Below are 18,842 nucleotides of genomic sequence, written 5' to 3' on the forward strand. Positions count from 1 at the left end.
CAGACAACCTTCGTTTAATGCCTTTGTGATCAGCATGCAAAACATTCTCTATGGTTAATAAATAGCTCACAAGTGAATCTAATAGCGATTCACTTGTGAATATCCAATTATTAATGGAATAATTACATAAGGGTGATGGCCTCAGTTGGAATCTGGATTCATTCTCCTATTGCACAACAAAGCGAGCATACAATCAAAAAATCCCCCACAACATTTAGGGTTATGGTTTATTTGCGAAAGAAGGAGGAAACTTTTTCACTCCACCTACTGTCGCATAACAGATTTCCTGTGTGAAAGTGAATCCTATAAATATCAGTGTAGTATGTTTTCTTTTAGTTTCCTGCTGTGAGGATTGTGTGAAGTGTTCAGAATGGCAGAACCAAACGTGCGACACTTGGAACTTTTGGGCTATGAGAAAAGGTTCTATCCAAGCCAGCATTATGTAAGTAAAGTATATATTTTTTAAATGTAGCATAAACCTTGACGTTGTATAGGTTGGATGAGAAAGGATTTACGCGTTTGTTGCTTGTTCATGTAATAAGGTGTACATGATCATGGTGAAATGGAGCGACCAGTCGGAAAAACTGATCTACAGAAAATATCCAGAAATCCATACTTTCCATGTAAGCCCAATTCTGCCCATTATTCACATTTTTGCTTTTCACTTTCACTGGTTTTTTTTTTGGAAGCAAAGTATTCCACACGAATGTTCACAGTTTCTAATATCTAATCCCCATTCTGTATTTATTTATTTATTTATTTTTTAAAATCTAGAAATCTTTGAAGGAGATGTTTCCAATCGAGGCAGGTGACATTGATGCTAAAGATCGTGTCATTCCTAGATTGCCAGGTAAGAATGAGCGACTCTTATCCAAGTACAGATTGTATTTTATTTTCGCAATCAAATTGTTTCCACATCATTGTGATCATTTGAACGGATAAAATGATTTACACCCTGCTTTAGGGAAACACCTGCTTCAAATCAAGCATTACAATGTGACAGTGTGATAATAATATCTGAGTCATACATTGCTGTTGACTGAATAACACTAGCTAAGTGTCACTCCATTTGAACATGTATTTATTTTGGCACATATTAGGGGATATTAGCGGTATATAATTGCTTTTCAGCTATAATAATCATATCCTTTATGAGAATCTGTATGAGAACATAAATAGAATTCGAAAACGTTGTGAAATTGAAAGCAGATCTTAAATAGCCCGTGTGCATTTTATGGAATTTACGCACTTGTGCACTGCGCTGGACTTTCATTTCTGCCCAACGTTTTCCTCTGTAAAGTTGCATTTACAAACTGTCATGAAATTGAAACTTGTGGACTTTCCCACAGCTCGCACATCGCACACCTGTCTCCCTCTTCAGCTGCAACCAGAAAGCAAAAAGAGAAATGATAGCACTAACTACCAGGCCGCACAATAATAATTCATTACTTAAAACTGTACTTATGCCCTTGTGTAGCTCCAAAATGGATCGACAGCCAGAAGTCAACTGAGACTAGGCAGGGGACTCTGACTGAATACTTTCAATCTCTGCTCAACCTGTCTTCAAAGATCACCCAATGTCAGCTAGTCACAAGTTTTTTCCAAGTACGGCCAGATGACGAGAATCCACCAGCACCAAATCCGTAAGTCTGATGCGCTCAATGCCTTCATGAGTTCACTAATAAATCCATACAAGATAATGCCTCACGGACATGATTCGGATTTGCAGATCTAAACGGAACGAGACCTTTGTCTCACCCAATGACAGAGCCAGAACCAACAACTCTGGTAATATATCAATCCATTCCCATTTTCATGAAGTTCTTATGATGTCTCTTGAACTCTTAATGTACACCCCTACCACAGAATCCTTTTTTATTAGTGATGAATCTACTTTAGCATTACCAGTAAGAGGTTTTGATTATTATTTTTTTTTAACTGGTGTAGAAATCACAGGTCCAATCATGCTGGACACCTACAGAGTGATTGGAGATTACAGCAAAACCTCAAAATATGAGCTCAACCTGAAGGCAGGGGATTTAGTGGACATTGTGGAGAAGAGTTCCAATGGTGAGATAAGGATGGAGTTCACTTATTATATTGGTTAAATTTTAGATGTTCTTCATAATGTAAAATGTAATGTCAGATTCTATACAACTGAAGATGAAAAATATATTTGTGTGTGTGTTTGTGTGTGCATTTTGCTTTAGGTTGGTGGTTCTGCCAGTGTGATACACATAGAGGATGGGCTCCAGCCTCCTATCTAGAGCCACTAGATGGACCTGATGAGTCTGAAGAGCCAGAACCAAACTATGCAGGTCAGTGTGCCATTGAGTGTGCGATCTAGAAACAACAGGACTTTTATAAAAACAAGTTTGCTACAATTAATTAAAATAGAAATACAAAGGACTAAAGGGAAGGGGAAGGACTTAAGGAAGGACTACAAACCACCCTAAGTTTGAATTGCATTATTTGAAATCAGTTTTAAAGAGATAATCAAACATTTTTATTTTTATTGCACCATTTCATCATCATTTTGTCATTTTCAGTTCTGTCAGTTTTGCCATTGTCGGTTCAAGTAACTGTAAATCAGCTTTAAATTAGTCATGGACGTACTTGGTAATATATGTGTAATGGGCATTCATCAATGTATGTTTGTGAATCTAAAGAGAATTCGTCAGCATTATCAAAAGTTTCTTAGTCAAGAAATTCTTTTAGATCAGTTAGTCCTTTGTTGACAAAATAGATAACATCTGTTGATGACTCAATCTTATATTAAATAGGAGAACTGTACAAAACCACAAAAGCCTACAAAGCAGTGGAGGAGGATGAGCTCACCCTGGAGGTTGGAGAAATCATTGAGGTCATCCATAAACTTTTGGATGGCTGGTGGGTGGTCAGGTATGAGATACGTCTTCCTTGAAGTCTAACTTTTAACCGTAGCAGTTAATAACTTTTTAAAGTAGATAGCAAAGATCGATAAATATCTCACCTAAAATCAATGTTCTTGCTTGACAGGAAAGGAGACGAGACAGGGTACTATCCATCCATGTTTCTTTGGAGTACTGGGGAAAGGAAGGAAGTGGAGGCTGAAAGGAGCGCTGTGACCAGGAACACCCCACCACCCAGGAGGTATTCAGTTTTAGGGAATGCCTAAGGATTATATGTACTATATTAGTTTCGGTTTAGGCCCTTAACTATCTGTAGAACCCTATAGGATCCATTTAATGACATAAAGCATTGTCAGTTTGCTTTTTTTATTGATAGATTCAACAAGGTTGGAAAATATTTCAAGTCTAATATTTTTATTCCCATTCAAATATTTTCCCACAAAGCCCTACAACTTTTGTAATGTAAAGAACTTTCACAAAAGGTTTTATTCAATTGAGGATGTTATAAACATTGACCTTGCAAACAGCTTGGAGTGCAAAGTAGCCATATTTCATGCTAACATGTTAAAGTACACAATCATAAAATGATTCTATGCATCATAAAGGCTGTTCTTTTTGTTGTCTTAAGATAAAAAAAAAAAGTTTCCTTATAGAGGCAATTTCGAAGCAACCTAGAATGTCCACCATAGATTTCTAAAAGTTTACACATGCATTATTGCATGATAAGATTTTTTCTATATTACCCTTTTTCCTAAACAATGTCTTCATCCTTCTGTGCACAGATCGACTATACGTAATGCCAAGAGCATACATGCCAAAGGTCGCCAACGCATCAGCCAGGACTCATACCGTAGGCAGAGTCGCAAATTCCTACAGCAGCGAGGAAGACTTGTGTCCCAGCCAAGAAAAAACTCCAGATCTGCTATGGTGGAAGGTAGGTTTCTACATGACAAACTTGCACAAACTAGTTTCCGAAAAAGTTTCCTTGCTGCAAAAGTTACTGTTTTTTTTTTAAATACTTTGGTAATCACTCATCCTACTCCCATTTCAACAGTTTTAAGTGCATTTTTTTGTGTCTTTGTACCCAAAACCCTGCAACAGAAGATGGCAGCAAAGAGGAGGCAAAGAAAACCCCAGCCATACCTCCTAGACCTAGCCCAGAGCTTATTATGGAGCGTTGCACAGAAAACACACGCAAGAGAATCAGTATTCACGCCAACTGAGGTGGACTAGTCACTGCTCCTAAACGCTCAACACTGCACCAGGATGAAGAACGGCAAGCTTTAATCTGTCACTGCTGCAGCTTTTGCTTGATGCATCTTTCATGAAGAGTTGCATGGCATGGAATTGTCAGTCTTAGACACGGCACAGTTTCATTTCCCCGTTCGAGGATTTATATCCAACATCTGTGAATGCTGGCAGCTTCACTTCTGTGCTCTATCTCTGTAACCAAAGAGGAACATAGCAGTTTTAAGCTCTGTGTAAGGATGTTACATGACTGTATATGTACTTGGTAATAAGCTATAGTGTTGTTTTTGTTCATTGTTCTTTATTAAAATAAATGCAAAAAAATAGCAAATGCCTTTCTGTGTCATTCCTTGTACGTAATGTCTTTTAGGTATTTATAAATCATACGTTATGCAGCTGATATCGGCAGCTAAAGATATCAGTATAATTCTGACTAATAGGGTGGAATGTTTAAAGGTTAAATGTGTATAAGATGTACAGGTGGAAAGCAGAACTAACAGGGTGGACATGCTTGAATTAACAAAAAGAAAGCGTTAATGGAAAATGTAAAATCATCAAAATGCAGTAAGTGGGAGTAGCTCTATTATAATTTATAGTTTAAGAAGGTGGAAAGTACTACCAGATACAATGCTGAAGTTTGGGCATTGGCTAGGAATTAAAACGCATTTCAATGGCTCAGTGGTAGGCAAGAAAACTAGTGCAGAGCCACCACTGAATATGGCTGAACTGTAAAAAAAAAAAAAAAAAAAGAGAGAAAATGACAATGTGACATGGTCCAATTGTTAACACTGTTTGACGGGATGGCTGCTATGTCTGTATGTCTGGTACTCCCCTAAAGTTGATTATTAATCTACTTGACTAGATTATTTATTTTTCCTAATTCACTGTCTATACCGCTTTATCCTGTATACATGGTCATAGGGGGCTTGGAGTCTATCACAGGATATGGGGTACACCATGGACAGGGTGCCAATACTTATACTAATAAGTATACTAATATACTAATAAAACTCTATGCAGACAGACAGATTAAGATTAATCAGATTATTTTCCTATGGTCAATTATTTAATCATAACAATAATTATTGTCATTATTATTGGCTTATAGCCCAAGCTTTGTGTTATGATAGCACTAGCCACCCCAGGGTTTATCTCTCTTAGCTCAGATGACATTTGCCTCTCTCCTGTTCAGAAAATAGAGTTTACGCGCCCTCTAGCGATCATTTGCATCACTACCTGCCATTTCATTTTGAGGCCCAACGGTTCCAGTTCATAAGCAGGCCGCTGATTGGACCGAGAACGATGACGTCACATGTGCGACAGACTGTTACTAAGCCAACCAAAGTGTCGGAAGTGAACTGTCATGGCTGCCTCCAATGGCAAAACATGTCTCATAATAAAATAACACCGTAAACAGAAATATAAGCGAAACATTTACTATTTTAAAAAGCGAGGTTAATAGAAAAAGATAAGTCTATATAGTGTGTTTGCGCGCGAGGTCGACTTTTATTTATTATTATAACAAGAGCTAGATATGGTTATATAGACTTGTGGCACATTTAGCTTGTTAGCTTCTCCTAGTTAAGTGAAGCCATGGCGTTAACCGCTGCTCGCTCTCGCTGCAGAGTTGTCCTGAGCTGCCGTTTATTTTCCTCCGTAGCGAAGAGCAGAGACAGAGAAGCCCGGGACGAGCTGCCGCTGTTCCGCTATGTAGGAGAGCGCAGGAAGCCCACTGATAAAGTGTTCGTGTGGGGCTTCAGCTACAGCGGAGCGCTCGGCATTCCCAGCTTCGTGATTCCTGACAGCGGCAAAAAGAGACCCAGGAAATACCAGCTGACCCCTTACCGCCTCGACACGGAAGGAAAGGTACCTCCGGCTTCAACGTGTCACGTGTTTCACTCGCATCAATTTACAGTAATTGTAATGAAATATATAAATGCATTAAGAAAGTGTTTGTATCAGCCATAACATTATGACCACCTGTCTGATATTGAGTAGGTCTTCCTTTAGTCACCACAAATAACAGGGATGCATTGTGTGTTCTGACACCTTTCTATTATACCCAGCATTAACATTTTCATCAGTTTGATCTACACTAACTCTTCTATTGGATCGAACGACACAGGCCAGCCTCCGCTCACCATGTGCATCAGTGACCCCTCGCCGTGCATGACCCTGTTTTCCTTCCTTGGATCAATTTTGGTGTGTCCTGACCACTGCAGACCAGGATCATCCCACAAGAGCTGCAGTTTTGGAGTTGCTCTGACCAAGATCTCTACCCATCACAATCTGGCCCTTGTCAAAGTCACTCGAATCCTTATGCTTGCCTATTTCTTTTCTGCTTCCAAAACATGCTGCCTAATATATCCCACTCACTTCCAGATGTGATTGTAACGGGATTTTGAAACTCTAGCTACTGGAGGGCCAAATTCTGATGGTGAGACTAACTTGGGTTGTTCAGTGGTCAGAACATACTAAAAGTGATTCAAGGGAGAAAACCGGTGAATTGATGGCAGGGTCATGGGTGGCCAAGGCTTATTTAAAGTGTTTCGCAATTGTTAAATAACTGTCGGTCATATGATAGGTGAAAGTAGGTTTATATAGACTGCAGTACTGAGGAGAGATTGCTGCCTGCCAACACCCACATTCAAAACTAGACATGGAAGCACTTTTAGCAAAAAAAACACATCTTATAATGATATCAGTTGCCTTAATAATTATAATATTTATATACTTAATATAGTGTTTTTTTTTATTTATGACTACAAAGCTAATTATCTCCTAACACACGGCTGAATCCAGGATCCCTTTGTTAAACCTGATGTGTGGGACATAGGGTTGTACACCCTACATAGTGCACTAGCTTTTTATTTGTAACACTATTAGGGATTCGAACCCAGAAGTTAACATAGCTGATATTCTAAAATGGAATAAGTGGACATTTAAAGAGAAACCACCTCTATGGTTTATTCTTCTTTGGTAGCTTTTGGTCACATAGTATTTAAATAGCACAACAGAATTTAAAACTACTTTCACCTCCGTTAATTACACTATTTGTAACAGTCACTAGCTCCGCCAGTTACTGTTAGTTCCTTCTGTTGTAGAAGATATATGTTGGTGAAGCAAAATAACTGGTTGAGTAATCAAGCGTATCTGTTTATAATAAATGGTGACTGTGATACTGTTTCACAAAAGCAATATCACACTCAAGGTTGCGCTGTTGTGCTAAATATCAACATACCATGTCACGACATTGTGTCCTCCTGATCCATGACCTGTTCAGTCCAACAGCACTCCCTCTCATGTGATTTTACTTAATTACACACAAATAAAGTGGTCAGGATCATGTCCACATAAGGCTTACCCGGGCCGGCCAAGCCAATGCAGCACGAAAAATCTCAATGCTGCTCACAAGAGAGAGGCACCTAAACATCCAGTACACAAAAGCCCGCCATACATGGGGCCCAGCAGCCAAACAGCTCAAGACAGCTGACCTGGCCTCCAAACTTCCATAGACCTCAGTCCGGTCAAGCACCAATGGGATGCACTGGACAAACAAGTCTAATTCCTGGAGGCCCCACCTAGCAATCCATAGCGCTAAAAGGATCTGCGGCCAAAGTCCTGGTGCTAGACACACCCGCAGAAGATCTGCACAACCACACCATGATGTGCCAAGCCTATCCAAATCCTTAGTGGTTGTAGGCGTTGTTAATGTTTTTACTGGTATGGCTGGTATGGTTTCATTTATACACCAAAATCTTAGAGTCACATAATCCAAATACATCTTTAAAATTAAACACAGTTGAAAAATGTGAAAATGAATAGATGAAATAAAACAAATGCTCTGCAGTGTAGTGTTTCCATGAGTGTATGTATGAGCAGCTGTTGTTTTGGATTTTTGGCAGATCTCTTCAGCAGCATGTGGTTATGGGTTCACATTATTGGCATCGAATACCAAAGACATCACCAAAGTATGGGGTATGGGCCTTAACAAAGACTCGCAGCTGGGCTTCCAGCGCACCAAACATGACCGGCGTAAGTTACTCCTCACGACACCACAGCTGAGCTGTTTTCTGATTGCGAGTCCATGCCAAGGCAGTGTGATTTTGAATGAACAGGTGGCAGAAACACATGGCTGAGCAGCAGAGTGAGATCTGCAGAATAGCAGAGTCTAGTTGGGTCAAATAAGAAATAAGTCAAATATCAGAGGAAAGGAATTTTTTTTATCTTATTAAATTGGAGAAAGAAAGATTCATAAATGAATGACTCGTTTATAGATGTTAAATGTAGGTATATTACACAATCAGAATCACTGTCTGCGGTGTAGGAGGAATAAAACACTTCAACCTCAAGGTTACTGATTAAATTTTGACCCTCAATAACGAGAACACTACATTACTTGTATTTTAGGGAAAACATGCAGGGCTTCAAACAATAGAGAGATCAGGATCTGCTCTTTTCATTTCCTGATACTTAATCTTAGAAGATTTCCTCATTTTTATTCCTAATATTTTCCCAGATAAAGCACATCATTGTTCCAGTCTTTGTAAAAACATATGAAAAAAAGTGTCTTGTTTCTCACCTTAAGGCCAAGCTTTAAAAAAAAGCTTATAAATGGCTCTCCTGTGTGTCTGTATGCTTTTAGGGTGTGTTGTTTTTTATTAGAGTTTTTCATTTAGACTCTCTGTGTACTCGGTCAACCCACAAGCCTTTGAGGTAGCCTTCTTTCATACCCATACTGTACATGATAATGTTCGAATGTATAAAAATGTGAGTGAGTGTTTTAGATCTTTTATAAGGCAGAGAGAAGTTCTCGCTGTGACATTTATTATTATAATTATTTATTAATATATATATATATATATATATATATATATTTTTTTTTTTTTTTACTTTCCGATTCTAGGATGGACGTGACCCAGCTTGGTCTGAAATTAAATTCCAGGTCTAAGATTTTAATGAGTTTAATGTGTAATAACGGTAGTTAAACTGATGTGTAACCGTTAAACCAGCGCAAGGCGAGCTGAATCACACAGTTGACTCATGCTGGAAAATCATACTGGACTGTATTGCACATAACATATGCAAACATTCTAGGGAAATGTTCTAGTGTACAAATGTTCTAGGGAAGTTTGTACTTAGTTTGAAGGTCGAGATATTCTTAAAGTTTTGTTTATTTTTACAACCACAAAAAGATGTGTGCTTTGCCATGTCTGCTCTAGAATCTGTTAAGTTCCCATAAGCAAATATTATCTGCAAAAGATATGATCATGTATGTTGATACAATGAGTATGCCTTTGTTGCCCCAAAACAGAAATTATTGGGACAACGGGGCCAATTCTTTTCAGTTGGGTTTGGGAACAAATGGTTAATATTTTACAATTTCAAAAACACTTCCTAACAAATTTCCTGTGTTAGACAGTCGTCAATATGAGCTCCAAGTTTAGGATTTGTCTGTGATGAGTGAGTTTAAAAGGTAAATCAACTTAAAGACCAGAGAGATGTCGATGAGAGAAAGGCAGGTCGCTTATCATATGTCAAATGTTCTAAAAAAGAGAAAGAAACCACCGGTGTATTGATGATGAGACTTAAAACACATTGGTTGGTTGTTAACAACAGAAACATTGTGAGAGCAGATCATCTGATCCATGCACAACTTACCTAAAGGAACCCTCCCGTTTTTATTTGGGCTGGGATATCGGATGGGAATCGAACCTAGGCTTCCACATGGCGTGCCTGACAAGCCACTAATGCTTTCCATCTTCTACCCTTTAAAGATTTCTAAAAATTCAGATTCTGTAGTCAGATTTTCATCTTTTGACCTTTAAACCCAAATGTCTTCAGTGCAGAGGAAAAGAAAAATCACTTGGTGTTCCAATACTTTTGAAAGGGATTGTAAATCTACCATCCAGTAACAAACTGAACTCCATACTAACTTAAAGACATACCCTGACACACAGTATGATGCAGATCAATCCCTGCTATCCGTTATCACCCAAATGAGGATGGGTTCTCTGTTGAGTCTGGTTCCTCTCAAGGTTTCTTCCTACTGCCATCTCAGGGAGTTTTTTCTTGCCACCGTCGCCCTCGGCTTGCTCATCAGGGACTTTCTGATCGTTTTGATTTATACACATTTTTTACAATTCATATAAATTTTCATAATTTTCTTTTGACTGTATAAGGCTGCTTTGTGACAATATCAATTGTTAAAAGCCCTATACAAATTAAATGTAATTAAAATGTAATATAATATGAATAAAATAATAAAAATGCTACTTAAAATTCCAATAAACAATTTTAAATAAAACTAGGCATCATTTGAAACTCACTGTCATGTTTCTTTTATTGGCTATTATATTATATTATATAAAGAGTAAAGCATGTTGTGATGCGTTGTAATATGAAAATACTCACTGACTGTATTCTGTGCTGAGTTGAGGTGGTCTTGAGGTTGTGGTTTTGTTGTGCTTGAACCACAAGAGCTCGCTAATGCTGCTACCATGCAATCAATTCCTTTCCCCCCCCCCAACATGTCCAAGTTGTCCTTGTATAGAAATTATTATTGGTATTGTTATTTCATTCTTGTGCCACAGATAAAAGTTATGACTATATCCTGGAGCCATCCCCTGTGTCTCTGCCGCTGGCGAACCCTCAGGAGACACGTGTCCTCCAGGTGTCTTGCGGCCGTGCTCACTCTTTAGTGCTCACAGACTCCGAAGGAGGTAAGCCGTGATCTGAGGGAGCCAGATCAAATGTCTGCATTTCATACGCTTATTAATAGATTTATGTTAGAAGGATGAGCCCTCGTTTGTCCTAACGTCACTTTATAAGTGCATGTGAATGCAATAAAAACAGTATTATAAAAATTATTATTATAGTTTGAAAATAAATAAATAAATAAATAAATAAATTATATATATAGATATATATAGATATATATAGATATATATAATATTATTATATAAAATAATAATAAATCGTTTTAATTGTGATCACATATTTGTTCCCTTCCGTCCCAGTGTTCAGCATGGGAAACAATGCTTATGGCCAGTGTGGAAGGCAAATCATTGAAGATGAAGTTTACAGGTTGGTGCCTAAATTGCAAATGATTTTCTTTTTTACTTGCTTTAGTTCTCATGTCTTATTCCTGTCCTGATTGCAGTGGCAGCCATCTTGTCCACAAGATAGAGGGATTTGATAGTCGAGTTATTCAGGTGAGTTTTATTAATGTACTGTGGGACAAAAAAAAAAATGACTAAAGACATTAGCTGTGATCGATAAATCTGTAAAAAGACAGTGTGAAATAATTTCTTTAAAATGACCTCTGGAACATCAATCATTAATATTTTCACCTGACAAACTCCTTCTGTTAGGAGCTTAATCTGATGCTTAATAAAACCAGCTGGATTGATTTGAATACTAAAATGATCTGCTTGGGAAGGAACATTAAGAATCATTTTAAATACCTTTCTGAGCCACCTGCTGCCACACAGCTCCAAACATATTAGATGATTAACAGTTGGCCAGCTGTTTGTTCTTTTAATCAAATGCGTCTTTTTTTTTTCATGGTCAAATGTTTTTGGCCAAACCTGACATTGTATCCAAACACGTATCTGTCAATATTGAGTTGGTCCCCCTTTTGTAGCTATAACAGCTTCCACTCTTCTTGGAAAGCCGTCCACAAGATTTTGGAGTGTTTCTATAGGAATTTGGGCCTATTTATTCTGTTGAGCGTTTACGAGGGCAGGCACTGATGTTGGACGAGAAGGCCTGGCTCACAACCTCCAAAATAGGTCATCTTAAAGGTGCTTGATGTGGTTGTGGTCGAGGTTAGGTGTCTGTGCAAGCCAGTCAAGTTCTTCTACATTAAACTCATCAAAACATGTCTTTATAATAGTTGATTTGTGCACTAGGGCAGAGCCATGTTGGAATAGAAAAGGGCCTTCCCCAAACTGTTTCCACAAAGTTGGAAGCATAATAGCATTCTCCAAGATCTCTTGGTATGCTGAAGCATTAAGATTGTCCTTCACAGGGAATAAGGGGCCTGAATTCAGCAATAAACAGGTTTGGCCAAATACTTTTGTGTTATTGTTGTGGCCAAAGTGTTGAATATGTACTTGGCAAAAGTATCTGGCTTGTAAGATGTATTTTGGAAGCACTTGCCATACTTTTACCAAGTACTGTACATAATGAACTGGTAAGGTTTCCTTCTGATGACTCTTCCATGCAGATTGTGCTGTGTAAGCAGTGTTGCTCAATGGTAGACTTAAATCTTCCTGCAGCTTTTTATTATCATTTGGGAGATTTGCTTCACCTTCAGGCCTTTGGTTCCTCCGGATTCCCGGACTTATGAAAGTCTTTCAAATCTGAAATTTCAAGCTGGAAGTAATTTGATATCTTTTCTTTTTTTAATAACTAAGGTGTTCTGTTTGATGAACCAGAAAAAGTATTACGCTCTGGAATTGTTATATCTAATGACAATCGTAGACCTGCCTAGCAAGTGACAGTTAAAGTCTAGAAAGTTACTTAAGGTCCTAGACTTCTGTAAGGTGAATGGTTTGCTTTAGTTTACCCCAGAAAACAGAACAATATGTAATTTTGCTGGGGTGCACAAACATTTGCACACAACTGTATGTTATGTCCGAAAAACTAGATTAATTTTTACTACCAACACTCTGGAGAGCTGTGCAGTTTATATAATTTTTTGTTGACTGATTTAATGAAATTAGTCAATGTTAAATTGTGTCAGTTTCAATTGAGTCAGTTGTTCGATTTAGAATCGATTGACGTAACTTTTAAATCTTTAATTCCCTAAAATTCATGGATTCCTTAAAAATATACCACAGTCACTACAGAAATGCAAAGCGCTTACATTTCCACCTTATCGCTTCTTTATGTTTATGAGTGCTTGGTGCAATACCACCACCTACTGGACTGGAGTGTAGAGAAGAAGATAGAAAATATGTAGAAATAAGACATAAAAAAAAAAAATCAACTTACGTTTCACAGCATTTCAGTGCACATTAGATACTTTTAGAAGTTTGTTTCTAATTGTGGCGTAGTGGTTAGTATTGTGGCCTCGCCCCTGCAGGGTCTAGGGTTTAATTCCTGCCTGTACTGTGTGTGTGTGGATGTATGATTTGTATCTTCTGTTACGGACTGGCACCCTGTTTAGGGTGTATTCCTCCTTAGGCCTAGAGGTCCAGACCGTTAACTGATTGATCTGAATCTAAACTGAAAATCTCAATGCTCCAAAATTGTATTGAACAATTGTCAGTCTACGTATGATTCACAGATCTACTAAATAAAAAGTCGTGTTCTCTAGGTGGTGTGTGGGCAGGACCACAGTTTATTCCTGACTGAATCAGGCGCTGTGTATGCCTGTGGCTGGGGGGCAGATGGACAGACAGGTCAGTGCCATTCATCTTCTCTCTCTTCCTCTTCTTTCAAATATGCTCCTTTAATCAGAGGTTTTTGTAGATGAATTTGCTCCTTTAATCAAAGGTTTGTATAGACAAATATGCTCCTTTAATCAGAGGTTTTTCAAGCCAGGTTGTGATTAAGCGAGTTATTAGTCATATGAAACAACCGGGACTAACTCGGATGTTGCGTGCCTCCTTAGGTCTGGGCCATCACAACAAGGCTGCGATGCCTGTCCGAGTAGGCGGAGACCTGGAAGGCGTCAAAGTTCAGCAGGTGAACACGTATGGAGATTGCAGCCTGGCTGTGTCCACAGACGGTCATGTTTTTGGCTGGGGCAACTCTGAGTACCTGCAACTCGCCTCGGTAACTGAGTCCACACAGGTACGAGCTAAGCTAACCTTTTAAAAGGTTCAGTTTATATTGTTTAGAAGTTGCTAGAACTGTAGTAATTGTCAATATAATTATTATTGTATAATAATATAATATATAATTATAATTGTCAAAAATTCCTTTGACTTACAATATTACATATCAGAGGCAAATTTATGAAGCATATCTGTTGCAACGCTATCATGGATTATTTATTAACAACAGCACCTACATTATGCTTTATTCCTCTTATACAACACATATTTACTATTAAATACATTTCACTTACTAAAGGACAGCCTAGAAACAAGATAGTTCCTGTTTTATTCCTCTATTCTCTTAGCTTTTAGGTTAATAAGAAAAAGATCCCCTTTATTAGTCATTAGGTTATGCAGCATCCCTGTGGCTTTTTTGCAGATCAGCTCCCCAAGGCTGCTTTCTCTGAAAGGCGTGGGTAAGGTGACGCAGGCGGCGTGCGGGGGAACTCAGGTCGCCGTACTCAACGGTGAGCATCGTGTCTTTGCATGGAAATGACGATGAACTTGTTTTGCTGCACACTCTTCATCTAACCAGCTGCTAGCATATTTGGTGTTCACTTGGCACGATACAAAAGTGCTAGATTGTTTTATTTATACACAGGTCATGAATATATTGCCCTGTCACGTCCTGGCAAGTTTTCAGTTGCTTTGTTTTGGTGATAGAAAGCTGTAATCTCACTAGGTGTCCTGAAATCTTTCCTATTGCACATTAATGATGCAGCAAGCGATGTAACAGGAGATGTTTGTTTGCAGAGGATGGAGAAGTGTTTGTGTGGGGCTACGGAATCCTGGGAAAAGGGCCCAATCTGGCTGAGTCAGAAATCCCAGAGAAGGTGCCAGCGACGCTTTTTGGGAAGTCAGAGTTCAACCCGGCGGTAAAAGTGTCTCAAATCCGCTGTGGCCTCAGCCATTTTGCAGCCATTACAGGTGAGCTTTAGTGTTAGAGCTGGAACATGTGACAGTTGAGTGCAAACATTTGCATTCTCTGTGTTTTTTTTTTTTTTTTTGGAAAAGAAACCGTATTTCGGATTGTGAGATATGAAATTTTAAAAATTAAATGTGTTTGAATGATAAACATTGGTTAATAGATATACACGTTGCATAAGGAATAAAACATGAAAAAGGTGCAGTTATAGAAAAATAATCAATAACAGTGTGGTGTGATGCAGCTTATTAAGAAGCAGAGTTTCACCAAACAGGTTAACACTTTTGCTATGACAGCTATAAACACCCCCGCCCCCCCCAGAAAGATAATTAGACTAAAATCAATCTACCGACTCTTCCATGCTGTTAGATGCACCAGACTGCCATCAGTACTCATTCCCACTCTTTTCAGCAATAATCAACCACAAGCTTCTCATGTCCGTCTTGGATGAATCACAATCTTAAATACTCTAGATGGTCGGGTTAATTTAGGTGATTTAGAGGTAAAGTACATCGGCTCCACGCAGACTCTTGACTGGTGTCCCACAAGGCTTTGAACTTGGTCCTCTACTGTTTCCCCGTCTACTCAATCTCTTAGTGAGATCATATTTTATACGCTGCTATTCTCATCTTCTCCTTCCCTGAGGGAGACACTCAAGTTTCTGCTCGGGTTTCAGCATTCCTGCCAGACATTTCCAAATGGATCATCATCTGAAACCTAATCGCAACAAAACTGAACTGCTGTCTATCCCAGGCGATTCATTGCCACGTCAGGGTCTCGCGATCTTCCCGGACACCTCTCTGATCTCACCTTAAGTCATTGTATACAACTTTAAACAATCAAGTGTCCTTTTCCTCTAACATTTCTTATCTGATTTCACCTTTGCAACAGTGAAAGGAGTCCATTTCTGTCCACACAGGCCACTCGGGCACTTGTTCAGTCACCTGTCACTGCCTCCACTTGCTCCTGGCACGTCTGGCACTTTCCCCAAGATTGCTACTCTTCCTCCACTGGTTTCTTATAGCTGCCCAGAACAGAATTAAAACACTGCTGCTTGCCTACAAAGCCACACTAATACTCTATCTTTGCTGAACTGGTCCCACAGGTGGTGAAATGCACCTATGTGATGAAACAAACTTCCCTAATGTCTGAACAGCTGAGTCACTGTTAGTCTACAAACGAATTCTGAAAACCTACACCCCCCCCCAACCCCCGCCAAAATACTTTAATAATCACTTTAGTAAGAATTTAAAAAATAAATCTTAATTTATGGTTTGCTTAGTGTATTTTATAGACACTTGTGATGGTATTCTCATATCAGTAAACTTGTAAGCAAGTAGCATGATGTAGTCATTGACGGACATCTGGATAAGGGAATCTGCAAACCTTCATCCTGAAAACCTGGATGTGCAGCATTACCTCTGGGTGGTACGAAGTGCTAACACTGAAGACTCCTTCTAAAATCCAAAATAAGTCATGATCATTTTACCACGTGTTCATCACACATCTCTGTGTAAATAGTTAGTAGAGAAATAATAATATATTAGAACGAATGCAGAAAAAAACATCTAGGATATTTAAAATCTTGTTGCTATGAATGAATTGTCATTATTTTGAATTGTTCCATCTTCTAGTATGCAACTGTTTTTCAGCCTTTGATGTTTTAAGTAAAATGTGACTGCGATTTATCTTTCGGGATCAAGTCCGAGCGCTGATTGTTTTTTCAGATCGCGGTGAACTGTTCGTCTGGGGCAAGAACGTGCGAGGATGTCTTGGCATTGGGAAAAAGGATGACCAGTATTTTCCATGGCGGGTTCGTACTCTGCAGAGCTTCTCACTTCTCACTCTTGTCACGCTTTAACCTAATCTACTACACATGTGCTGTAATAGAGAACAATTTAAAGAACGCTAAAGGACTAGTGTTTTTTTGTGTCTAAATGTTACTTAGGATGACTTATGTGCATGGTTTTCACAGGTGACCGTCCCAGGTCATGTGGTGGACGTGGCGTGTGGTGTGGATCACATGGTGGCGCTGGTCAGGTCTGTCATATGAGCATCAGACTAGACTGCTGCTTTGGTTTTTGGAAGTGGATTACTGGAGCTTGCACATGGAATGTGTAAAAAAGAATGTATTTTATGTGAGTGGGACACGAAACAAGTAATTAACTGTTTAATTTAGATCTGTGAGTGATTTGTTCAAAACCAAGCTGAAATATTAAACTTTATTTTATTATTATTTTTTTTTATATAAATACATCAAAAAAAGAAATAAATAAAAGGACTAGTCAGAAAAGAGCCATGAATTTGAAAATTTCACTGGGAAGATCAAGTCCCTTGTGTCAAAGCAGAGAAATCCAACATCTGTTTCACTTGGCTTCATTGTACAAGTAACTCGAGTGTGTTCTGTAATAAACTTGTCTTAACATTGTTAAACATAATCGACACGCAGATCAGTCGCCAACTGCGCATCGAAGCAAAGCTAATATTAAAGACACGGTCAGGGATGTTTAGATTTCGCTTCTATTTACGTTTTCAATGCTGGCAATAAAATATCTGTAAAAAGGTCCAGGGTGCGTAGTGCCTCAGGGGTAACAGGGTTGGAAAAAAAAAAAGGTACAGAACAAGGAGGCATCTCTGCACTCAACAGTACAGAAAGCTTACATTACATTAATGCTTTTATAGTACACTAAAGGAAATAGTCTGAAATTGGTAAAGGTAATGATAGAAAATTTCCTCCTTATAGATCTTTTATAGACACGTGACTACTTAAAATCGTGAAGCGTTCCCATATTTTTTCTTTCACCAAATTTAAATTTAAAAAAAATGTACATTATGTATACATTATGTACAGTATATTTCTATTAAAATTTCTATTTTTATCCTAGTTAAATTAAATTTTCTATCGTATTTTTAAAAATCTTTTTATTCATATTTATTTCTTATTTCTTAACTGGCGGCCGTAAGCATTTCACTGCATATCGTACTGTGTATGACTGTGTATGTGACAAATAAAATTAGAATTTCAAGAGAAACCTAACAATTGATAGCTGATGATGTTTTGGATTTCACAATTTATTTGAAAGAGAAACAAGCATGTGAAAATTGATGAATAAAGGTAATAAGGATGTTAATTTGCAAATGTTTGATTTATCGTAACGTCATTACCTCAGACCGTGTATAAATATGATTCCTCCTGGATTTGCCAGCTTTTGCTAGCATCGTCATTAGCATCAGCTCATTCAGTAAATGTAAAAGAGACCACGCTAAGGAACATGGTGTTTATTCTTTATAAAATTATGTGCAGATAACTAATACTGACATTTTAAGCTTTCTAAATAATAGCCAGCTAACTGTTCTGGGGTTGAATAGCGTAAAGGGAAAAGCCAGTGCACATTACATGTTCCACAAAAACCAAGTTAGTATCAGTGGTTAGAAAGGGGTTTGGGATTCTTGTTAGAAGCAAGTTAACTTTGTAGCTTAGGTTAGCCGTGAAAAACAACACAGATGGTTTAGAGGCAATTTCGGAACCACTTAGAAGCAGTTATTATTCTAATGAGGCAAATATTGTCATTAAAGATGATATAACATTGTCAGATGTAATCAGTGCTTCCGTGACTGGTTTTGTACGTGGGTTTTGGCACCGGCATCTATTATGTAACGTTGCCTTTTGTTATAGAGAAGTGTCCATTGTGGACAGATATCGTGATGTCAGGTGCAAAATAAAAATGTTCTTTCTTAAACTGTAGTAATAATAGCATTAAATAATGGTATTAAATATTAATTTATAACATTAATAATTGTTTAAGAACACTACTTTGCAAGTGTGTTGCATTTTTGTGTATTTGAGTTCACAATGCTCCTTTGCAGAAATAGATGCAGGATGCTGAAATACAGGGTTCCAATTCATCAGCAATAAACTAGTCTATCTACAAATCTCTCTATATATAA

The 18,842-nt window shown here is 38.2% G+C and overlaps 2 protein-coding genes across 3 annotated transcripts; both read left to right on the forward strand.

Moving 5' to 3' along the window:
• The first annotated feature begins 301 nt into the window (after positions 1–301).
• Positions 302–4,470, forward strand: ncf1 (neutrophil cytosolic factor 1). 2 transcript variants are annotated; one of them, XM_053484859.1, is made up of 11 exons: positions 302–442; positions 543–623; positions 775–850; positions 1,478–1,643; positions 1,730–1,788; positions 1,948–2,070; positions 2,211–2,318; positions 2,784–2,901; positions 3,019–3,132; positions 3,674–3,825; positions 3,993–4,470. In XM_053484859.1, exons 1-11 carry the CDS (start codon positions 371–373, stop codon positions 4,112–4,114), a joined length of 1,191 nt encoding a protein of 396 aa, XP_053340834.1. In that variant the 5' UTR covers positions 302–370; the 3' UTR covers positions 4,115–4,470. The 2 variants fall into 2 exon arrangements, with proteins under 2 accessions (XP_053340834.1, XP_053340835.1); XM_053484860.1 differs by having other exon boundaries at positions 3,996–4,470.
• A 1,014-nt stretch (positions 4,471–5,484) lies between these two features.
• rcc1l (RCC1 like) lies at positions 5,485–18,128 on the forward strand. The gene is made up of 11 exons (XM_053484858.1): positions 5,485–6,005; positions 8,045–8,174; positions 10,733–10,861; positions 11,159–11,225; positions 11,302–11,353; positions 13,465–13,549; positions 13,762–13,943; positions 14,349–14,436; positions 14,723–14,896; positions 16,622–16,707; positions 16,870–18,128. Exons 1-11 carry the CDS (start codon positions 5,733–5,735, stop codon positions 16,945–16,947), a joined length of 1,344 nt encoding a protein of 447 aa, XP_053340833.1. The 5' UTR covers positions 5,485–5,732; the 3' UTR covers positions 16,948–18,128.
• Positions 18,129–18,842: the final 714 nt, after the last annotated feature.

This window comes from Clarias gariepinus, chromosome 24, assembly GCF_024256425.1.
Source record: "Clarias gariepinus isolate MV-2021 ecotype Netherlands chromosome 24, CGAR_prim_01v2, whole genome shotgun sequence".
Classification (NCBI taxonomy): Eukaryota; Metazoa; Chordata; class Actinopteri; order Siluriformes; family Clariidae; genus Clarias; species Clarias gariepinus.